This window comes from Hibiscus syriacus, unplaced genomic scaffold, assembly GCF_006381635.1.
Source record: "Hibiscus syriacus cultivar Baekdansim isolate YM2019G1 unplaced genomic scaffold, ASM638163v2 tig00117021_pilon, whole genome shotgun sequence".
Lineage (NCBI taxonomy): Eukaryota > Viridiplantae > Streptophyta > Magnoliopsida > Malvales > Malvaceae > Hibiscus > Hibiscus syriacus.
This window is the reverse complement of record NW_024063527.1, coordinates 597,759-623,274: the sequence shown is the minus strand read 5'-3', so window position 1 is coordinate 623,274 and position 25,516 is coordinate 597,759. Positions and strand designations below refer to the sequence as shown.

General features: G+C 34.0%; 1 protein-coding gene and 1 pseudogene across 1 annotated transcript; both read right to left on the bottom strand.

The window, feature by feature from the left end:
• Positions 1-1,698: 1,698 nt before the first annotated feature.
• On the bottom strand, positions 1,699-15,933 carry LOC120195818 (annotated as a pseudogene).
• Positions 15,341-16,369, bottom strand: LOC120195908. Its single transcript, XM_039197842.1, has 2 exons — positions 16,121-16,369; positions 15,341-15,958 (listed from the first exon to the last, which is right to left on the bottom strand). Exons 1-2 carry the CDS (start codon positions 16,367-16,369, stop codon positions 15,341-15,343), a joined length of 867 nt encoding a protein of 288 aa, XP_039053773.1.
• Between the last annotated feature and the right edge of the window lie 9,147 nt (positions 16,370-25,516).

Sequence of the window (25,516 nt, the reverse complement as noted above, 5' to 3'; positions counted from 1 at the left end):
CTCTCCCCTTTCCCCTTCCCTCCCTCTGCAATAGGTCGCAGGTCAGGCGGTGGTGACCATCACCGCCACTATCATCAGCATTGGCGTCAACCTCTGATCAAATCTCCGGTGAACTTTCGCCGTAAGCTGTCGCCGTTTATCGTAGAGAAGCGTTTGAAGTTTCGTTGGATTTTAAGCCACTGTCGCTATTTTTTGCCTATTCCAGCCGATCTTAACATCCATATGCCACCTTATCACCACCATTCGAACCACCGTCCAATTCCGCTCAAAACCTATTCTCGCCGTCGCTCCATCGGTGCTCCTCTGGTGTTCTATCATGGTAATGGGGTTGAAATGAGATATTTTAGTTTTTTTGAGTTTTTTATAATTTCATTAAAAGTTTAAGGGCTCTTTTATAAATAAATTAAGTCTTTTGTAAATAAATTAAGTTTTTTTAATTCTCTTATATTTCATTAATGTCTTTGTAGTATTTTCCATGACTTCTACTTTTTATACGTTTCTGTTATTGGTATTTATGAAGGATTAGAACTGGGCTTGCTATCGTTGACTTCTGTGTATCATTCTCCTCATGTTTCCTCTTTTAAATTTAGCCGAGTCTTATGTTTCTGTCTATATGCAGAGATTCTTTCGCAGGGATTATTATGCAGGGATTAATTCCTGTTACAGACGCATATATGATTTTAATGACTGCATATGAATACTATTTTAGCTATGTATTTATGTATTTATTTATATATGCATTGAATTTTATCTATATTTTTAATTTTCTGACTGCCGGAGGTCTTCCACGGAAGCTACTCTCAACCTGGCTTTGGGGGCAGCCTACTACCCTACCTCCCCCTTACCCCATACATATGGGAATTGAGTTTTGTTGTTGTTGTTGTATATTTCATTAAAAATAATATTTTTATTATAAAAGTAAAAAATAAAACGATTGACACCTAAAAGTGTAACTGAAAAAACTTTAAACATCAAATTTTAGCTAAAAAATCTTTAGACACCAAATTATTTTTCAATGTACATTTACTTATTTTTATATTAAGCCTAATAAAAATTGTTTTTTTAGTTTGGTGGCTTTAATGATTAAATTTTTAATCTAACATAAAATCAATTTTAATGGCTTTTTATTGGTCATAAGACTACCGAGCAACCGAATTGAATTTTATTTTAATAACCTGACGCAGCACAAACTAACGCGATGAGAACTCTATAAGGGGAAATATATTCTATGATAATAAAGTTATTGGTAAACACTCTAAGCTCATCAAACTATCGGAGGCGTTTTGTTTAGGTCACCAAATTAAAATTCTTATAATTTAATCACTACCACACGTACAAATTTATGCTTAAAATGCTTCTTGAAGATAAGTGGGGGGGGGGGACTTAAAAAATCAGATGTTCCTCCCACTTACCTAACCCTAAAACGAATAGCCCAAACAAGGACTAAATCAATCGCTCCCAGCATATAATAGAGAGCTGAAAGTGAAATGTTTCACATCTCGGCAGATAAAACTGAATTAAATAGGTAATTAAAGCTTAAGTTTACTATTTTATTACCCACACAAAAACATTATAACTGTTTATAGTATGTCGCATGTTGCAAGAACATTTCTTAAACATGCACAGAAGAGATTACTCTTCTGATTATATTATTGGATAATGAACAAAGCATGCAAGCACCTCTTCCACCATACTACATTTGCCTTGCAGCTACTACATCTTTGACCTTGAAAAGCTCAAGCTAGCTTCGATCGATCCGTGGGGTTCATCCGTCGGAAGATAAACATCTTCATTGAACTGCACAACATAATGAGATGATCGTAAAATGTCACTACCAAACACTAAGTAAAAACACAAAAATTATGAATCCCCTACTTTTTCATTGAAATCACTCTCTAAATTAAGAGATTCGAACTAGTGGAAGAAATAGAAGCAAATCGAGTCGTACACAGACGGGTCAAATAAATGAGCTTTGGGAGTATGCGAATAAAATATAATGTCCAAACTGAAACTTTAGAACACTGGTGAATGCAAAAGCAGCAAGTGGACAACAAAAGTAGGGAAACTAAACAGGGCTATGAATGTCAGAGAAATCTTCCACACCATTTGAACTTTCTAGCTGACTGAAATAATTTTTATCAATTTTTTCACAGCCTATTCGGACAACAAGTTTACTTGCATTCCAATAACTATCATCTGGAAGATATCAAATGAAGAAGGGTCATACCTTTACCATGTTGCAGTTATCCTTGCTTGATATATTCACAGGTAAGAAATGGATGTTTGGCATTTCAGTTGAACTACTGATATGTCGGTGAACCTTAAAACATTAAACAAAGATGAAAAATACAAATTACTGTTGTTCAGTGGTCTAATATTAGAGAGTTGAGGGTTCACACGTGATGATGGATGCGAGAGAGTAGAGAGTTGCGGGTTCATACGTGATGATGGATGAGAGAGATAGAGAGAGAGAGAGAACCTGCTAAGTACGGCCTTTTCCATCTGGAGAAGAGTGCTTTGAACAGATGCGCTATATACACCACCTACTGGAGGACCAAAGAAAGTATCAACCAGAACCTTTTTCACATTAAAATACTGGTCATTGAAGTAAAGCAGCTCTTGAGGGATGCTAGAGACAGATTCATAAGAATACCTGCATTCACAAATCACATTTATTTTGGTCAAATAAGTTGACACCATGAAACAAAAGGTCTAAGAATCAAGCCAGCAGGTCAGTGATAAAAGCTATCATTGAGAAGACTTTTTACTCTAGCATATATAGTCACCAAGTAATTACCCCATATGCCCTCTTTAACTTAGCATTAAATATTATTAAGTAGAAAAGAAATTATACCTCCAAGAAGCTGTGACCTCTGTTGCCAGCATCCTTTCTCGCGTTTCAGGAAGAGCTGTGTATTTGTCCCTGATGAACCCTTCAAATCCTGACTGCTCACAATCACATACACCAAAAATCAGTTCAAATAACACTGAACCAAGTATTCGATCTTAAGAGTCCTCAACTACCAAAATCGGGAAAAAGGAAAATTTGCAAGATGCAGCAATAAGAGCAGAACTTCAAATTTCTCCCATACTAAGTAGACAACATTATACCATCAGCGCCTCACAATGCATCAATTGTTATAAAAAAGCAGTTGATAGGTGTACATGCTGGCCATATATGCATGTATATATATCAAATAACTAGTGCACCTATGCAGCACTAGAGGATAAGGGGCAATAATCGTATCCAATTACAGATATGATCAGCATTCAACGACACATGACATATTCATGGCCTTGGAATACATCATTCGATGAATTAGAAGATACTATTATGAGAAACTTCCCCCTCATGCACTATGTGCACTAACCATGTTAAAACTTCACTAGTTATTGCTTAGCCTGAGAAACTGCACCCTCTTGCAATATTAGCTTTGTTTTGAAAACCGGACCGGACCGGCCGGTTCAACCGGGAACCGTTGCTTAGTCCGGTTCAATCTAAACCGGTTGAACCGCTATTAGTGAACCGGCCAGAACCGCTGAACCATTCGAATCGGACCGGCTGAAAACCGGGATTTTTTTTTTAAATAAACAAAACAATGTCGTTTGTTAAACGAGCCAAGTCGAACTCGAGTATTGCTGAGCTCGACTCGAACTTGAAAACTTTAAAAGTAAGCTCAACTCAACTCAAACTCACAAGCTAAAAATTATCAAGTTCAACTCAAACTCGAAATATAATATTGAAACTTGAACTCAAAAAGGCTTGAACTCAAAAAAAATTAGAAGCTTGATTAAAGCCTAAAATTCGAGCTTGATTGAAGTGAAAGAATAGTTCACTCAATGCTCACCAAAAGGCTCTATGATTTTGAATGTCAAATTACCTCTATTATTTATAGAAGTTAGTTGTGATGCGCTTCTATGTTTCTTAGCAATGTGAGATTGTTTGTTCTCATATTTTTACTCTTTAGACTTTTGGGATGCTCTTCTATGTTTCTTAGCCATGTGGGATTATTTTTAAAAAAAAATTAAACCAAACAATATCATTTTGTTATGATTTTTTTAACCCCAAATTTATTTTTTAATTATAGTTATATAATTATATTTATTATTTAATATGTTTTACCTTAAATATTATGTTGTAGTTAATTTGAATCATTTTGTTTCACTTGATTTTATGGTTTTTAACTTATATATGTTATGACTTGCTTTGAATATGACTTGTGATATAAAAAATTATTTTTTATTAAATATTTTTGGTATTTTTATTTAATTTTTTAAATAATTATGACGTCGTCCGGTTCTTCCGACCGGTCGGACCGGTTGAACCAATGAACCGGTAGCATGACCGGTTCGCTAACCGGTCCGGTTCTGAAAACCATGAATATTAGCACAAACCTTATTAAGGTTAAAGGTTAAATATGATGAATAAGGAGGAAACAGATATGAAAAGATATTATAATCATTAATTAAGCAAAAGACAAATGCTATTTCTGAGACATTATTTGAATCAAATTAGCAATACAACTAGTCAAGAGGTATCCTTTTGATAAGATTCTGAAGCATGAGCATTTTATAATATTTTATTTTATTATTTTAGTTTATTTTATAATATTTAGTTTAAAAATCAAATATATTCTGGACAGCTAAGTTTATTAGTTTCCTAAGGGTTAAGAATAAAACTATTTTTTGTAAGAACGTCTATTAAAAATATTCTGTAATAGATTTACAGCCACAATTTCATATTATTATATTTGAATTGTTAAAGAAAATCTAGAGGTTTTTTATAACACTAAGTTTTCTAGAGTTCCATCTTCTTTCCTAATCTTTTTTCAGTCATAATCCTGCTTTCCTCTCTAAACCACATCAGATTGGCTTATCTTCCATACCTATCTCCAGTATTTCTTAAATAGATTTGCTTTCGACAAATATTAACATGGCAAAAATATACTGGCCTCTGGCAACACATGCATAATAACCTTTTCTTCTGTTACTTGACAAGGCAAGAGAAATATCTTATGCAAATAACACAGCTTAGTATAAAACTTTGATTTTCTTCCTTACAACTCATGAGGAGCTTGTTATAAGATAAGATCAGATTTTAATCAACCTATTCCATGTTGAAATGACATTGTATTTGCCTTTTTTTTTAAAGAAAAATGAAATAAGCAACATTAAATTCAGAAGTTTTCATTAAGATCCAACAAATCATTGACGTAAGAAAACAAACTCTTCCTATGATGCAGATGAAGACCAGGAATGTGTTTGAGATGATAAGCAAGAAAAGTTTCAAGCAGTCCACTTCCTAATGATTAAAAATTTTGAGATCACATATTTGCTATGTAATCCAAAAGATCCATCTAAAAATTTCAAGAAAAGTGTGTATGTGTTTGTGTGTATTCTCGGTTGCATATAGCAATGGTTTCAATATAGCAAAGTACAGGTCACAATAACGGCTACACTTGAAATTTAGAGGTGCTCATTTCATTTCTTTTACCATGGAATGACATTTCAAAATTATATCTTGATAAAAGAGGGATAATGTAATTCCTACATTTCATGGAAGTCGAAACAATAAGCAGCTTGTTTAGCGAAAACAAACAGCTAAGATGAAACTATAGAATTGTAACAATTTTATATTCCCTGGAGAAAGAACATTTTTAGATAAGAAATATAATTACTTCAACAAGAAGATGCCCTTTTTCCTGATCATTTAAAGGGAAATTTAAAAATATAAGAACCACATGACATATGAAAAACATGAAGACCAACAAAGTTACCTGGGTTGTCTTCAGCAAAGACAGGCCTTCAATACCCGAAGTCAGTTGTAAAACGCCAGACTTCTGTACAATTGCTTCTGCAGTATGCTTCTCAGATCCAAGTTTAAAGCCTTCAATGAACAGATACCAAAAAAATTCAATCATATCAAGCAGAACTATTGATGGAAGTTGATCCCAGAAGAAATTCATCAAACAGCAGAAACATTGTAACGTCGCCCAAAATTAAGAAGACTAACCATGATCATGTGGTTGACCATTTACTGAAATGCGTTCCCATGGCTTTTCTACTATCTTTATTATTGCAGTATAAACCTGCATAACGTATGCATCAGTCAAATGGAAAGCAGTTTACAGAATATTTAATGTGGTACACCCAAGTCTTAGGTTCTCAAACATTTTATTATTGATTATCAACATGAATAGTTTTTTCAGTCATTTGTGAATCAAATTTATTGTTTGTTTTCCCTACTTGATATTAGTAGATGTAGGAAAAAGGTCTGGATAGAGAAGACCTATTTGTTTTCCCTACTCAAATACATTTACCCAAAACATTGTTAAGGTATATCCAGTTAGATAGAACAATTGAATTGATATTTTTAATCCCCTTATACATGGAGAATGTTGAGTTCCTACATTCATGTTCACTTTAGCAAGCAATTTGCGATATTCATGATAAACACAAAGCCAACAGTACTGAGCTTTAGGGACTTGGGAGACTGCTTTTAGCAGTGATGCTTAACCCTGCTTTTATCTAAAGCATATCTTGACTATTGCATCCATCTTTACTTATATTTCGAGATTTTATTGAGATCTTAACAGTTCTATGAAGCTTTTTAATGTATTTATAGAAAAAAAATGTCTGTTATAAACCCCTAAACCTCTAATTTTCCGAGCCACCAAATTGGATGATCTATCATAAGCCTTAATAGCCTTTGCAAAAGAACTATACTACTCTGATTTCTTCCAATGTAGGGAATACGTTGCCTACAGAAAAGGAAAGAGAATTATCTTCATACAAAGAAGAGAAGGAATCATCCAGTATCATTTATCCAAAAAAAAAAAGAATCGTCCAGCATCAGGATACTTCCTCCACAAGATTCAAATACATTCTTAAACATCAAGAAACTACCTGTGGATAAAATGATGTGAAGTGCTTGCCAAGTAGAATAGCAAATTTCTCTGCTGAAAGTTGTTCTGAACATTCCTTCACTTTGACATAAACCTGTGTTAATTTTAACAATTACTCTCAAATGATGAATCAACAATGGTGGTTATACAAAAGAATTCCTCAATCAACGTGACCGTAAATATGATAAAAGCGTAATTAAGAAATTATCATTTGAGGATTAAGTTTTATATGGAGATACACTAGTATAATAATTTTTTCCCTCTACCACAGCTAATTTCTATACCGAATCCAAATCATTCTGTATGATGCAACTTTTACTTTCTACCTCAACAGTTGTATAACTATTCAAATAATTTCCTTCAATTCTAAACAAATAACGCATTTATTTTAAATAAAACAAGTAGAGATTCAAGATGTGTACCAAAGCTCTCCTAGAGATCAATAACAACTAGGTCAGTAGTTGCACTTGGTTGAGTGAAAAAGTATCAGGGTGGATATTTTATGGTGGGGAAATGGAAAGAATAATGAATTTGGATGTGTCCGGCAAGAAAGAGAACCAATAGAAAAGATTATCATTTTCCACATCTATTGGTATGAATCAAATATCTATATTTACAAGATTATTTATTATTTTCAAAAATTTATTCTCAAATGTTTAAATCATAACAAACAACACATTAAAGGAAATTATTTTGTTCTCTGTTTATTCACCTTCCCTTCCAAGCATGCTATATATATATATATTCGTTTTCCTTTCCTTGTAATTTTCTATCTTTCCAATCAAAGATTAAGGACTTTGAAAAGAAATTGTAAAAAGTCAACAGAGCAAACAAAAAACTATCATAAATGAATAATAGAGAACTATAATACTTTGAATAGGAAATCATGCTAAAACAAGTAATAACAAAATTCCACGCATTAGTAACAAAAATTGCTTCACAATTAGCCTGAAATGAAAAAGAGAAAAAACAGATTAATTTTTCAACAAAACTATCTACTTTCTAAATGATCCTTAGATCGTTAAACAATAAAAGGCATCAGAAATCAATCAAGACGACAAATAACTTGCAAAATCATTTTTCTTCTATACTTTCCTTTCTACCACAAACACCAACGCCCTAACCTTAACCTTGATAAAAAACGAAAGAAAGAAAAAAGAGCAGTTTCAACAACGGAACTTACAGTATTTTTCATGGTGTCAGTAGCGACGATGTCAGTGTTGTCGTCGCTGACATAAGCGGCAACGCAATTGGAAAGCAAGCTGATGTTAACATTCCATTCCACCATGAAATGATGGCGTCCAGCTTTGCTCCTCCAAACTCTGCCCACTCTCACCCTTGACTTTCCATGCCTTTGCTCGAAATTGAATCCTTCCAACTCCTTCGCCATTGATCTTCTTCTTCAACTGTGCTTTCTGATATCTATTTAAAATTTCCTTTACAAAAAAATCGAAAAACATGCACTTTTTCTTTCTGATCGCCTGCACCGGCTATCACTCTGCCTTAAATCTCGCATACAATAATTTTTTTTTAAAATTTATTGCCTTTCATTCTGAGTAGTTGAGTTATTCTTTATTTTTTAGGCAAAAAAACGTGTAAGAGGTCCTCTATTTTTTAAAAATCTAAACGTGGTCCTTTGACTAATGTTTTTTGTCGTTGACCGTTACGATACTGATGTTCTAGTTCACGGTGCTGACACGGCAGTCCACGATATTGATATGGTAGTTCATCTTCTATGTTTAAATTACCAATTTAGTTAATCTATTATGTCATTCGTCACGTTAATCTGTCGAACTAAACTACCATATCAGTACTGTGAACTATCATGTCAATATCATGAACTGCCACATCAACACTATAATAATCAACGATGAAAAAACACTGATCAAAGAGCCATATTAGGTTTATTTTTTGAGTTGTAGGACTACATTGAGAGAAAAATAATACGATGATAACATTGATTTATTTTCAAAAGTACATAAACTCTTATGCTATTTTACCATATTATTATCCATATCTAATCGTATACGTAATTTGTATACTTTTGACTAAAATACACTTTTTTCGATGGTGACTAAAATATTAGCAGTAGCAATTTTTTTAGAATATTATTATGTAGTATTTATTTGGTGTAGTATATAAATTGGTATTTAAATTTGATGGTTTTTTAAATTAGTATTTAAATTTTATTTTAAATCGATATATATTTTAATTGTTAGGATTTAAATAGCGATATGTTATTAGAATAATGGTAAAAGTATCGTTCGATATTACTATTGTACGACTACAATACCCGTAATAACCATAATAATACCCGTTAGTATCACAATCACGATAAATATGATGCAACCGAAAACACGATCTCAACTTCAGTTTAAATTTATGGTCAATTATATATCATATTTAAAAATATTTTTAAGTTTGGGTAGCAATGTGAATAACAATGTTAAAATAATTGCATTCAAGGTTAAATAGTAGATAAGATGTTAACCAAATATTAACCTTCTTATCTACTATTTATAACTTTATTGATTAACTAATATATATGATGATTAATTTGGCTCTCTGGAAAGCTTAAAATTTAAAATTTCAAACACTATTACTTATCTCATAAACAGAAAGATAGTTGGCTTATTAGCAGGGATGGACAGAGAAAGAACAAGTAGGAATAGTTGTCTTTACTAAAAATTTTAAATTTTCTTATATTTTATATTTTATTGATAATATATTGTTGTCCCCTTAAATTTTATAGGTTCGTCCGCCTCTAAAATTTTATAAATTCACCTCCCTTGACATTAAATCTTATCTCCATCCCTGTTTAATAACGCTAGTGAGAATTATATGTATTTTTTATTTACTTATCTTTTGATATAATTTTCAAACTATTATTCCACTTTGTTTGTTCCAAACTGCTACCAACCAGTGGCCTTCCACTTTGTTTATTCCAAGCTGCTACCAACCAGTGACCTCTGTTCCAAGGACTTGAGTCAATGCTCTTGAAGATGATGAATATCATACCAAAACCAATCTTGAATAAGTCATTTATGAAGATTTTACGTGTTCGAGATTAGGTTGAAGAGTCAACACCCTTATCTCTCTAAGAGAGTTCGTCACAGAGTTTTTTAGATATTAAAAGTTGATCTAAATTTGATTTGATTCAGATTAATGAATATAAAGTCAAAAATAAATAAATATAGTTTAATTGAAAGTAAAAAACTATTTTATTTTATGTTGATTAAAAATAAAAAATATAGTTTAAGTAGATTTTTTATTAATAAAATAAGACAAATCAAAATTTACCAATATATATATATATTTATTTAAAATTAATAATTAAAACCAAACAAATCGAAAATAAAAAAAGACCACTAGTATTATTTACATGTAGTAAAATTCATAAATTGGCTCAAGGATGAGTTGTCAAATAACTCACGTAAAATAAAAAAAGACCACTAGAAATGGTTGGTAGCAATGGAACCTAGCTGTCCATAATATTTTCTTTATTAAGCAATTGGCTGAATGGGCAGAGTAAGTGACGGATTTTATATTTTTCAAGATAAGTATATATATATATATATATATATATATATATATATATATATATATATATATATATATATATATATATATATATATGTTAATAGCATAAAAGTTTTAAATGGGACATGTATAAATAAAATTTCAGGGTGGACATCGTCCGTAAAATAAATAACTAATCGAATAAAACTTAGATTTCAGGGTGTGCACGAAAAATTCTAAGTTGGACAACATCAATAAAATAAGTAACTAATCGGAAAAAAAATCAAATTTTAGAGTGGACACTGACCAATCCGTGGCTCCGCCATTTGGCAGAGCTTGTAGTGGCACCACTCTAAAATCTCTAAGAATGACAACCATTCATTTAATCATTAAGGTAACTTACTTCATGCTTAATTAAACTATTATTGTGTGACCAATCAATTTTCAATTTCATATAAGTTTCAGTTACTTTTGTATTTTAGTTTGTATGAGAGACGTGGGAATCTATCTAATAATATATTTTATGATTACTTTCACTAACACATCCGAAACTTGTTCTATTATCCATTTCTTAAATTGGTTAAGACAAACATTGTCCACATTCACAAGTTTGATTAAAATTCACAAATACCTCCGTTGCTATAAATTGATTGTAATTCAACCACTAATGTTTATTGCACATTCAAATAATTGATTTTAAATCTAACCCATTTGAGGTTTGGGATGTTTACAAATTATTGATAATTTGTTTTCGTCCTTAAAATTTTATAAATTCAACCCTCCTAAAATTTTAGAAATTTCTCACTTAACATAAAATCTTACATTCGTCCTGATTACAAATGTGATAAATTGCTAATAATTTTCCTCCACACAATCTAAATTCTAATGTAAACATGACAATATAGCATGCAACTAAATGTAGTTCACACCAACGCGTTTAATGGCTAGTTCATTTATGTTCATGAACAAGTTCGTTTAATGACTCGTTTATAGGTTTGTTTAGAAACTTATTTACTTTATTTGTTTACATTTTAAATATTGATGAATGTAGGGACTAAATTAACACATGATAAATTTTGAAGTTTAAACTATGAAACTTAAGGAGTTTAAGCACTAGTGGTTTAATTTTACCTTTTTTAACTTACAAATGAATATGTTCACGGATGTTAAATGAACATGATCACGAACATATAAACAAACGTTAAACGAATATGTTCGCAAAACTAAATGAACATGTTGACAAACATATAACCGAGCATGTTTACGAACGCTAAACGAACGGACACGAACACTTTCAAAAAGAAATAAACAAACACGAACATCTTCAAAAAGAAATAAACGAACACAAAGAAAACATGAAAACCTTTAAAAATAAACTAACGAACTAGGACACAACCTTATTTATTCAAGCCCGGCTCATTTATACTCCTACTCTCATTCAACCATTTTGAAAAATTAAACCTTTAATTGAGCATTTAGCTTAGCCTATTAGACTTGAAGACTATAATTTGAGTGATCCACTTACACTTAATTTAATGGACCAGTTAATTATAATGATTATTTTTTTTTGGATAGAAAGAGGCCTCATTAAAATCCTCCTTCAATCCCTCCATGTTATGCGAGTAACATGGAGGAACAACGAAGGAGGAAAAGAGAGCCAAGAAAACTTTTATTCACAAGAACTAGATTACAAGATTGAACAAACTCCTACACTTCCAACAGAAGAACATAAAACTTAACACAAAACATCCAACAAACAGGGAGGTACAATTCCTGTTAAACAACACAACAATAACCAAAAATCACCCTATCCCATCTTTAGCAAGTTTGTCAGCTTCCCAGTTTGCCGCCCTTGAAATATGCCTAAATATAATATCATTTCCAATCAAAAGCGAAACTATATCCTTCACCAAGGATAGATGCAAAGGAGGGCTTAAACCCGGATTCTGGATCCACTTCAGAGCGTTAGATGAGTCTGATTCCAAGATAACTCTCTGATTTGCGACAAAATCCAACTCCTCCATATGACAAATCCCTCTTTTGATAGCCAACAGCTCTGCCAAGATAGGAGGACCACCCCCTACTGCTTCAGAAAACCACTGAAGTAATAGACCTCTGCTATCTCGAAACAGACCACCAATACCTCTTTTTTCCCAACCCGAAACCATCGCTCCTTCTACATTTAACTTTAGAAACCCCTCCGGTGGAGGAACCCAGCAAGCAGGTTGAGAGCAATCCTTTCCTGATCTACCAATCGAATCAGTAATTTTCAAATCACCTACTAGAGAATCTAGAGGAATACCCACATCCTTGAAACGGGCACTAAACCAGGAAGCCACTCTAAATCTAACAATGAAAGATAATCTGACCAAATCCAACTTTCCTTTCTGAAAGATAATCTCATTTCTACACTTCCATACTGACCACATCACTGCCCTAGGAATGAATTTCCAAATCAAAGAGTTAGTCATAAAATCATCCCACAAAATTAGAAATTCCATGGTACACTTTGGAGTCACCAATGACACATTCCACATTTTCAAGAAGGAGGACCACAGACCCCACACAACCCTGCAATGCAGAAATAGATGGGAAACTGATTCCACCTCCCTACCACACAAAACACAACGTTGGTCAACAATCTCTGCAACACCTCTCTTTGCTAACTCCTCTTTAACCGGTACTCTATGTTGCACTAGTTGCCAAACAAACAATTCCACCCTTGGAGGAGCTAAACCAGACCAAATATTCTTATCCTAATTCACTTGATTCTGCTCAGAACCACCTTGTTCATAGAAAGCGTTTAAACAAGATTTAGCTGTAAAATTTCCTTCACCGTTCCCTAACCAAATCCAACAATCATCTTCAGTAGGAAAAGGAGAGGTATTATTCAACATAGAAATCAACTGCATCCACTGTTCTACTTCCCAATCAGCCAAATTCCTTCTCATTTGGATGTCTCACACCCAACCCGAAGCATTATTTACCCTAAACTCCTTCACTTTACCCGATTTATTAATTGATAGAACATAAAGTCTAGGAAACAACAATTTCAGGGGAACATCACCCAACCATACATCATTCCAGAACTGCACATATTCCCCTTTCCCCACCTTCAAACGCATATTCCTTTTAAGACACTCTCCAAAATCATCACTGTTGAAGAAGTTTTTCACCACACCTTTCCAAATCCACGATGCACGAGCTGGCACCGAATTCTCCAAAATAATGGACTTCGGATCCAAATTGTAGGCGGCACAAATCACTTTCTTCCACCAAGATTTCTTATCAGAAGAAAACTTCTAAACCCATTTTCCTAGTAAAGCTCGGTTTAAAAGTGCTAGATTAGGGACCCCTAGACCCCCCAGATTTCTTGGTTTAGAGACTGACTTCCAGTTGACCCAATGGATTTTTTTCTTGTCAATCGAATCCCCCCACAGAAATGAAGCCATGATAGAGTTAAGTTTAAGTATCACAGCAACTGGGATTCTGAACATAGACAGAAAATAGACCGGAAGAGAGCATAGCACCGATTTGACCAAAACCACTCTTCCCGCTATCGACAGAGAATTAGCTATCCAACCACTCAATTTAGCATGAAATCTCGCCACTATAGGATCCCACATAGCAGCCGAATTCCTCTTGAACCCCAGAGGCAGACCTAAATATTCAGATGGAAGATATCCAACTGAGCAGCCAATAACTTCAGCCCAATTAGTTAGCTCCCCATCTTCAACATTGATTCCAAAAATCCTGCTTTTACCTAGATTTAACTTCAGCCCCACCAGAAGTTCATAAATCAGTAACACTCTTCTAATATTCCTCAACTCACGAATGAAACCTTTACTGAAAATTATAAGATCATCCGCAAATTGAAGGTGTGACAGCTTGAATGCTCGGTCCTGCAGTCCTAAATCAAGCCCCGAAAATAATCCCATATCCACTGCTTTAGTTAACAGTAAATGCAGCAACTCAGTAGCCAAGTTGAAAAGCATAGGTGAAAGTGAACAACCCTGTCTCAGACCTCTGGAAATATAAAATTTCTCCGTAGGAGACCCATTTAACAAAACCGAAATCTCAGCAGTTGACATGCACTGGAACATCCACGACCTCCACTTTTCACCAAACCCCATTTTGCTCATAATTTGAATCAAAATTTTCCAATCTACCGAATCATAAGCTCTCATAAAATCCACCTTGAAAACTACTCCCTTCAGCCCTCTCTTCCTCCAAAAATCAATACTCTCATTTGCAATAAAAGAGCAATCCAAGATGTTTCTCCCCGGAATAAAAGCAAATTAGGACTGACTTATAATATCATTGAGATACAAACTCAATCTTCTAGCTAAGACCTTAGAGATGACTTTATAAAGACCTCCCACTAGGCTAATTAGCCTAAACTCTTCCAATCCCTCCGGATTTGCCTTCTTTGGAATAAGAGAAATGAAGGAAAAGTTCACCTCCGGCTCCCATACCTTCCCCACATAGAAATCCCTAAAAAACCGCATCATATCATCCTTCAATTTAGCCCAGAACTTCTTAAAAAACCCTAAGTTCAGACCATCCGGACCCGGAGCTTTGTTGATATCCGAATGAGCAATAGCTTCCCAAACATCCTCTTCAGAAAAAGACTTCTCCAAAGCTAAACACTGACCTTCGGACAGCTTGAGAAAATCCAGATTTAATTCCTCTGCCTCCAGGGTGTTTGTTTGATTATACAACCTCTTGAAAAACTCCACCACTGAAGCTTTAATTGACCTAGGGTCTTCAATAACTTCACCATCAACTTTGATAGCTTTTATGTAGTTTATCCTCCCTCTAATTGCTGCACTATGATGGAAAAACCTTGTGTTCTTATCCCCCTCCAATCTCCATTTCAATCTAGACTTTTGCATCCAAATTGATTCTTCCTTCTTTTATAACTCCCATAATTCTCTCTTTGCTTCAACAATAGAATTCATTGACACCAAAGAAGACCCTTGTTGCAATTTCATTTCCATATCCTGTATCACAGACTCCAAGGTTCTGATTTGACTTGGTAATTGAAGAAAACCCTTACCAGCCCAATTTTTTGCGACATCCTTCACCCGGTTAAGAATTTTGGAAATGGGTATCGAGTTTTCCTGTGTACCCAGATTGAACAGTTCTTTTGTCAACAGTTCACTAAACCCTTCCTCCTCCAACATATAATTAAACAGTCTAAACGATTTCGGCCCCCAATTGCACTCCCTATTCTCCAGCAGAATGATATTATGATCAGAAATGGACCTAGGCTGCAGATTTTGGTTGATCTTTGGGAATTGCGAGAAAAAACTATTATCAACTAAAAACCGATCCAATCTCTCAAAAGTGGGAACTTCTCTATTATTACACCACGTGAACTGACCTCCCAATAAAGGCAAATCAATTAGATTTGCCTTAGAGACAAAATCTCGAAAAATATTCATCGACATCAAATTCACATCACCACCCCTTTTCTCTTCCTGCGTCAAAAAGGCATTGAAATCCCCACCTAAACACACTGGACAGTCCACCTGTTCCAGAAAGGAAAATAAATCCCTGAAAAATGGCTCTTTATCAGCCTCCACACTTGGACCATAGACATTTATGAAACAACAATAGTTTGGCATACCATCCAACCAACCCTTTAACGCCACAAATCTAGTTCATATGACCTTTTCCTTCACCACAAATACCTTCTGATTCCACATTGTTATTAGACCACCAGCCGAACCTACAGCAGGCACAACTGCCAAACCATTAAGGATTTTTCCTCCCATTTTCCTGCCTAACATAGTGCTAACAGTTTCCAATTTGGATTCTTGCAAAAATAAGATAGTTGGTTTTTTCTCCTCTACAAATCTCCTAATAGCACGAGCTTTAACCTTCCTACCCAGACCCCTAACATTCCAACACATAATGGACCATTCTACCATCAAATGCATTTTATGACCATAACCCCTGAACCAACTACCACCCCTCAAACATCTCTATCCTTCACCAAATGAACAACTTTGGTCAGGAATTCCTTTTCTCCTCCTTTAAACTTCACCCCCAATAAATTGGATACTTTCCAACACTCAATTGCTTCTGTCCTCCTCTGATTCTTTTCTCCTGCTCCAATAACATCATCCATACCATCACAACTTTTGGCAGCCCTCCTCCTAGCATAAACTTTATTATGATATCCACTTGCGACATTAATACCCGATACACTCCCCCCAAAAGGTCTTCTCTGTGATAGAGACACAGACCCATTCTGCATACCATATCCAACCTGTGTATCTGAAATTAAAGCCTCATTCTTATTCCCATTCTTATTTGCTGATGGACTAAAATGCTCAGGCCCAAATACTTCCCTCCTACCCATGTTGGAAATAAGCACATCGACCACTTTATCTTTCCCCGAGGTGTCTCCTTGTAAACTGACTACCTTTTTCCTCCCATCAGAAAAAGTCCCTGACACAGTCTGCTTGCTGCAACCTTCACCTAGTACTGTCCCCTCGTTACAAAGGTCAATATTTGAACTATCCTCGGCTTCAGCGCTATTTTTCAAATTTCCCTCATTCATTGGGCCACCTCCCTGTGAAAAACCTCGAACCCACTCTTCAACCCTGCTTCTAGAGTCTGACATCTTCTAAGAATTCAACTGCCCTTGCAGACCACCTCGATCCTCCCCTTTGCTCCCCTCTGACGAATCCTCCTCCCAAGGAACCACTGTTCCTCCTTGAGAACCATCTTCATCAACCCCTTCATCATCTTCCCCTTCTTCAAGCTCAGGGAAGAAATCATCACTGTTGTCTACCTTAATCTTGATAGTAAAGGACCTTCAAGAGTATTAAATATGACATATGGAGGGATGTCAAACGGACTTTCAACTCTTAATAACATCTGAGCCACCCTGCAATCAACTCTTTGAGCTCTCTGTTCTTTAATCTTCACTAATTTGCCCCATCTCGATGCCAAACTAGTAAAAAATGAAACTGACCAGCAGTTTAATGGAACGCCCATCATGGATACTGAACAGTAAGGTAATGGAACACCCTTCTCTTCGATCACAGGCTCCAACCTTTCAAACCAAAAGGACAAAGCTTCCCACTTATCTTCTATAGCTGCTTCTTTCTCCTCCACAGACCGGAAAACTACCAAACATGCATTTTTCGCATAACCCCATCTAACTACCTTAACATTGATTCCCTCTGTTCTCAATGCCCTTTGCACAAACTCAACCTCAAATATCGCTTTAACGATACCTGTTAATGAAGTCCTCAGCCATGATCTTTCCTCCAATGGAATGAAGAAATCCATGTCCTTCTTCTCCTCTCTCCTGTCCCCAAGGTTTATGGATTGCTGACCCTCATCTTTTTTCAAACCTACTACCGTATCCTTATATGTTCTGCCATCCTGGAACCTGTTCATCATCTCCTTCTTCCTAGCCCCAACCACTTGGCTAGATGCATTTTTCCTTTTCGAAACCTCGACACCTACACCTCCAGCCTCTACTACTCTATTGCGATTCAAGTTCCTCGGACCACTACTCCTCTGATATTTTGCATATGACACTAATATTCTCCTCCCATCAACAAGGACGTTGTTCATCTTCTCCTTAGCAGTAATCAAATCCTCCTTACTCGCAAAATGCACAAAGGCAAACGTCTTGTCCTTGTAGTTGGGTCTGCTATTAACAAACGGAATAAAAACTTTAATCACCTTACCAAAACGGCTAAAACGATCCCACAATACCCTCCTATGCACTCTCCTACTAAGATTGTCAACGAATGCAACCCACGATCCTCCTCCAGACACCACTCTATCTCCATCAGAAAGCACTTGTTGGTTGAAAGGCAGCATCTCTAATTATAATGATTATTCAAACACATATAATTTCAAGCAAATACATTCAAAATCATTATTAATTTATAACTAAATTGAAATATTCGCCAAACCATCTTTTTCATCACTAGTTTTATATGATTCATCCAACGTTGTTGGCTTAAACAACAAAGTGAACATATTTCGATGGCTTATTATTTGATACTATCGTTAGTAAAAAAAATCATATAAGCATATGCTCGACAAAAATACATTTATTTTGTTAAAAAAATTTCGTACATTCAGAGGAAAATACTTAAAAAGTATCGTATCATACGGTATTATATTCCTATAAATACCGTACAGAAGCTATGAAGGAAAGAAATTAACCAAATGTTTTACTATAACTAAGATCAAACCATGTCAATTGCTAAACTATGTCCAAATATAAGCTGCCATGTAGTTTATGCAAAGACTGATGAACAACTTAACAAGTTAGACCTGCAGTTTTGGAAACATCGACAATGGAAGTCTCAATTTCCTTTTTCATGCGATGGAAGTTTCGAATTTGCAAATAGAAGAATTTCTAAACAGGGATAGATCAAGAGAGGTTGACGGGCGATTGACCCTCTAAAATTTTATAAATTTGATCTTTTAACGTAAAATCTAATGTCCCTCCGATATATTTTTTAGCAAGGATACGAGGATATAACATGTCAAGGACCCTCCAAATACATAAAATAACCCTGAAAATTACGTGATACGTAAGTTACTTTAATAAGTTTTGTTCCCATTGATTTCACGATTAACGGCTAAGTGCCGTTATTCTTATAAGTGTCGTTATTATTATTGTTTTTTTTTACTAAAAAGAAGAGTCGTTATTTTTAATTTTTCTTAAGACAAATAATATATATATTTTTGTATGAACCAGTGACTTTGATGATAAAAAAATGATTGTTATTCTTTAAGGTCTTGAGTTCAAGCACCATGAATGTCAATGGTGTAAATGTTTAATGTTAAATAGTTAAGAGTTATCTTTAAACATATATTGCATTGTACTTACCTCAGATTAATATATATATATATATATATATATATATATTACAAAAAAGTTTAGGGTAAACTATATATTAAGTCACTTTACTATCACTCTTGTTTTGTTTTGATCACCTAATATTTTTTAATACTATACCTAAAGTTACATATTGGTTACCCGCTATTAAAAATTAAAGATGATATTGACATGTCTCCATAAGATAATGTCACATCATCGTTAAAAAGTAAAAGAAATTACCACATCAACATTTTTGTTCATTTCTTAACGATGATGTTGATGTGTCTCCATTGACCACTCACGTGTCGATTGAGATGGATGTGTCTTGGGATTTATATTTGTGAATTTTGAGGATTGAGACTACTAGTGATGAATGACAATGGGTGGATAGATGTCTGACAAGGGACGACCACCGAGTGGAGTTGATGATTTGGGATTAAGGATTTTGGGACTTTTTTTAAATTTTTTTAAATTTTTGAGTTTTTTAAATAATAATAATTTAAGTTTTTTAAATAATTTTTTTTAAAAAATATAAACATGTCTTGTGTCACGTTTTGAGCGGTTGACTAGTTTTCAATGGATTTTGTAACATTTATTATGGTCGATAAACTTAAAATGATAATATTAACAACGTTAGACACCTACATTTACCAAAAATTATCAAACACCTAAATGAGAAAAGAGATATAATTTGAACAATCTTTTTATATTAAGTCTTATACAAATAATATTTTTTATCTTAAGAAAGATAAAAAATAATGGCACTTCTAAGAAAAATAAAAAATTTAAGTACTTATGTTAGATACATCAATATCACTATTAATATTTTATCGGTGGATGATCAAATCATAATTTTAGGTATGATATTAAAAAAAATTAGTTGGTGATCAAAATATAACCAAAGTAATAATTGAGTGACTAAATATATAGTTTATTTTATTTTTTTATAATATAATAGTATTGCATTTAAATTATTATAAAAATTAGTAATAAAAATATTATAAAAATATACACAATTTTTACTTAAGAATTTTTTTTTTAAAAAAATGACACTTCTAAGAATAACAGCACTTAGCCGTTAATCGTGAAATCAATGAAACAAAAGCTATTAAAGTAACTTACGTGTCTCAAAATCATAGATGGTGCATTGTTAGGGGCACAATGTGGGGGCGGAGGAATTCCGTTCAACACTCACACCCGAGTTCGAATATCATTTAATTTTTTTTTTTTTTGGGTAACAAATGAACACTGTCAAAGCGGTGTGAAGAAAACTAAAAACGATCTGTTCTCTCTAAGTTGAGTATGCTGCAGGGCAGTGGGGGCTGCTTGAAAAACCGTAAGTCCCAGGCTATCATTTCCATCGAGGTGAGCTATGGCGTCGGCTGCTCCATTTTCTTCTCGTCTAACATATTAGAGATTCACTGTCTATTGGTTTCGAAGGATCTTTCGGATTCTACGGATAATTGAGGACTCGTACATGTGTGGACCATCACGAATTATATCCACCACTTCTTCATTATCAAACCCCACTTCAATTTCTTTGTATCCACTGTTCCACGCCAGATTTAAGCCGTCCCCCACAACTTAGCTTGAAAAGCTGAAAAGCAACCAATTTCACGATGAAATCCACCTAACCATTGTCCATTATTATCTCTAAGAACGCCTCCGGCAGTGGCTGCGTTGGTTCTTATGTTAGCTGCTCCGTCCGTGTTAAGTTTGACTACACCAGCTCTCGGTGGTTTCCAATGGAGCCTTACGCTTTGCTTAGGCCCCTGTGGTCGTTTGTTTCCGCTGCTGGTTTTAATGGTGTGTCCCTGCTGATTGGATTATTTTCAATGCCGACCTCACCTGCCCATTAAAAATGAAATTATTACGTTCCGAAAATGTGATAGCGGCCGTGATATTGCGGTTGCGCCACCGTCTGAAATCAATTTTTATTGGTTTTTGCGATGGGTCACGGATTCACACAAATCTTAGTCGATTGTGTCCGTAATTTAACGGGAAACGGATGATTGTACCGATAATGGGACGCAACAACCGCTATTCAACTGTGGCGTAGTTGTAACATCCTCAATACCGGGTTAGTGACCAAATTGTAATATTTCAGGATTTGGTGATTAAAATGGAATAGTTGAAAAGTTCAATGATTTATTTGAAAATATTACCTTAAAGATGCTAGTAATTATAAAAGGTATTAAAGGGTAAAAGGGTCATTTGACTAAGAAATGAATTAAAAAATGGGATATGGTAAGGATATATACACGTGGGAAGGAGAGATTTCTCTAGAGCTTTCTTCTTTCTTCTTCTTCTTCATACGTGAAAGAGAGCCAAACAAAGGTAAGCTTTCTGATATGTTAATTATTTGTTAATTTAAGGTTTGAGTTTTGATCGTTAGATGATAACTAAGCTTAAGGAAAGCTTAAGTTATCTTAAAATCAAAAGATAAAAGAGTTAGGGAATATTAAAGATTTAGAGTTCTTGAATGAAATTTTGATATAGAGTTGATAATTAGAATTGGAAGTTGGATTTGACTTGTCATCAATCTAGTTAAGACATATGAAGTGTTAGAAGTGGAATTAAATCATGTTGCAAAGTTGGTATAATTCTTGAATCTCATAAGGAGGATAAGATTTTGGGGTTTAAGATGAAATAAATGAGTATAGATTAGTTTAAATAGGTGTACAAGAGTTAAGAATAGAAAAAGGGATAAATATGAAGAGTTGAGAGAATAAAGAAGGGATTTTCGTGCTCAAAGTATCATTTTTGGGTTGTATGCATCGATGCATCTTCAAGCATCGATGCACTCTCAAATAAATGAACATCGAATGCAATTAGTGCATCGATGCACCTGCTTAAAATGCAAACATCGAATAGGATTTATGCACCGATGCATGGATAGTGCATCGATGCACCTGTCCAAGGATGCATCGATACATGGTGTAGTGCATCGATACATGGTGTAGTGCATCGATGCATGCCTTAATTAAAAGTTAAAAATGACTTTCTTCTAGCCTATGAAGTGATAGCTTAGAATATATCAATTAGTATATTGATATTTATCAATGTGTTATTATTATGTAGATATAGAATGAAAGCTTGTTCAGGAATAATTGAAGAATTAGAATCAAATCAAAGCAAGCAAGGCTAAGGTGAGTGCAATTTTATTCTACTTACGTTATCGAATAAGCATTGGCTTGCGATGAGCCAGTGACGGAGTTACTATGGTAATAAGTAACTCGTCAAATGTTATTTGATTTTTGAATTCTATGTATGGATGAGTATATGTGACATGATTTATATGATCCATATGATATATGATACTGAACTACATGAATATATGAGAATATTGTATCAGTGGAATGATAGGTTTGACATGTTATTTTATGTGATACGTGTTTAAATGATCACAAGACATGAGTTATATGAAAGAGAAAGTATACGTGTAACACCCCAACCCGTATCCGACCCGGATACGAATCCGAGGTGTCACATTAACCTTTTAAAACATGTACTTGTATAAAATAGTGAGTAATTTAAAACTTTTATAACATATAAATGACTAATTTACATAAAAGACATTTTCATTATTACAAAACCAATCAGAGCATGTATTTCACTTATTTATTTACATATAACTATTCGAAACATTTATAAAACTGTTCATAGCTTAAACAATATATTCTTTTGAAAACATGCCAACTAGAACTTTATATACTAAAATACATATTATTCACCTCTTTTCTGATCTGACCTTTAGTAAGGAGAACTGACATGTCTTGCTCCACATTGCTCTTTACTCTTCTCGAAACCTACGTGTAAATCACTTACACGCTAAGTCAAAGACTTAGTGAGGCATATAAACATATAAGGTAAACGGTAACTAATAATCATACCTAAACAATTACTACTATCATTTCATACCACTCATACTTTTACATGTAACAAATATATGCATACATATATGTCATTATCATTCATATCTTTTATCTCATGTTCTTATGATCTCTTATGTCCATATCATATAACATATATCATAACCAATTGCACTTATACATATCATGTCATGTAAACTATATATATATATACTATCATTGATTCCTTTCATCATATGATCTTATAAGTTACCATTTGTACAATCAATATCACACATGAAATTCCACAAGGAAACAAACATATTATCATATCACTTTATTAATATTATCTATTTAATAGCCCATGATACACATGTGAGAACTAAAGATATGCGAGTACATAGAGGTTGTGCACTAATGTTGTCACCACAGCTCATATAATTGCACCGAAGTACCACATATAATTGCATCGGAGTGCCACGTAGAATTACACCGTAATGCCATATAATAATGTCCATAAGGACCACATATCATTCTTTAAGAATCATATACATATACTAGGGATCAAGTATGTGTCTCACCAGACTTCACACATGTTCCAAAGAATACATATATGTCCCGAAGGACCACATATCATTCCTTAATAATCATATACATATGCCAAGGATCAAGTATGTGTCTCACCAGACTTCACACATGTTCCAAAGAATACATATATGTCCCGAAGGACCACATAGACCCTCGACTCTTGGCATGCCAACTATACCCCTAGCTCTCATGACACATAACATGGGCATTATCTTTTATATCCTTTTACATATTCATATAACCATATCATATATTCATATAATCTCATGGTTTCATTCACATATACATGTAATCACGTAGTTCATGTCAATTCTCATATGAGTTCATATTCATATAAATATAGGATTCACCCTCATGTATCACATATACTTTCTCTTTCATATGGCTCATAACATTTCTCATGTGTTCATATGACATGTAAATCATTGTCATCTTATCATGTTATCACATAAACATATCATCTTACAATACATACAAAACACATCAATACCTATATTCACATATACCTATCATTTCATTATCCTTATTATTATTCTTATCATCACCATTAATCCCTTTTACTTACCATATTCATATCAATAACACATATACTCATGCACACATATAAATCATAACAAATCCATACTTCTATGAATTCATATTTTTCACTATTGGAAATAGACTTATCACAAGTCTTATTTTCCCTTGAACCTCATATACTAGAGAATGTGCACTCACCTTAGCCTTGTTTGCTTTGAATCAATCTTAATCCTTAGATTGTTCCGGAACAAGCTTTATTCTATATATACATTATAATAATACATTGATACATATCAGTATACTAATTGATATTTTCTAAATTGTCACTTCTTAGGCTAGAAGAAAAACTCATTTCATCTTTTAATGAAGGTATGCATCGATGCACTGCATAGTGTATCGATGCATTCCCTATCGGTGTATCGATGCACTACCTGTGCATCGGTGCATAAAATACATTCGATGTTTTTTTATTACTGGATGCATCGATGCATGCCTTATGCATCGATGCACCAATTGCATTCGATGTTTTTAGATTAAAAGAGTGTATCGATGCACTACTTGTGCATCGATGCACTACCTGTGCATCGATACACCTTCAAACAATTTCTGGGTTTTAACCTTGATGCATCGGTGCACTATGAATATGCATCGATGCACTCTGCCCAGAATCCTCTTTTTGAACCCAAAAATTCATTCTTTTTTGGATTAAATCCTTCATATTTTAACCCCTTTCATATTCCTAACTTACATATACATACTTAAACTCATTAATATTCATTTATCTCATCTTTAACCTTAATATCCTCTCCTCTTTAGGAATTTCAAGAATCATACCCTATTTTCCACATGTTTCAAATCCAATTCTAACACTTAATACTTCTTAATTAAGCTGATGACAAGTCAAATTTAGCTTCAAGTTCAACTTATCAACTCTATTCTGGAAATTCACTCAAGAATTCCAAATCTTTAATCTTCTCTAACTCATTTATCTTTTGATTTTAAGAAAACTTAAGCTTTCCTTAAGCTTAAGTATCACCTAATAATCATAACCCAACTTTTAATTCAACAAATAACCAACTAATTAAGAAACTCACCTTTGAGCTAGAGCTTCACGCACAAAGAAGAAAGGAGGAGAAGAGAATTCTGGAAACATTGTTTTTGGTTTCCTACACTCCCACATGTAAAAATATATATATCCCCGCTATCACATTTTTAATTCCTTCAATGATCAAATAACCATTTTACCCTTTAGTTCCTTTAATAATTAC

Bases quoted from the DNA above. Each gene is read 5' to 3' on its own strand.
- LOC120195908 (XM_039197842.1), bottom strand. From the start codon at position 16,369: ATGCATTTGATGGTAGAATGGTCCATTATGTGTTGGAATGTTAGGGGT. The intron at 15,959-16,120 runs GTATTTGTGGTG...TTTCTGGAACAG, and splicing joins TAACAATGTGGAATCAGAAG to GTGGACTGTCCAGTGTGTTT.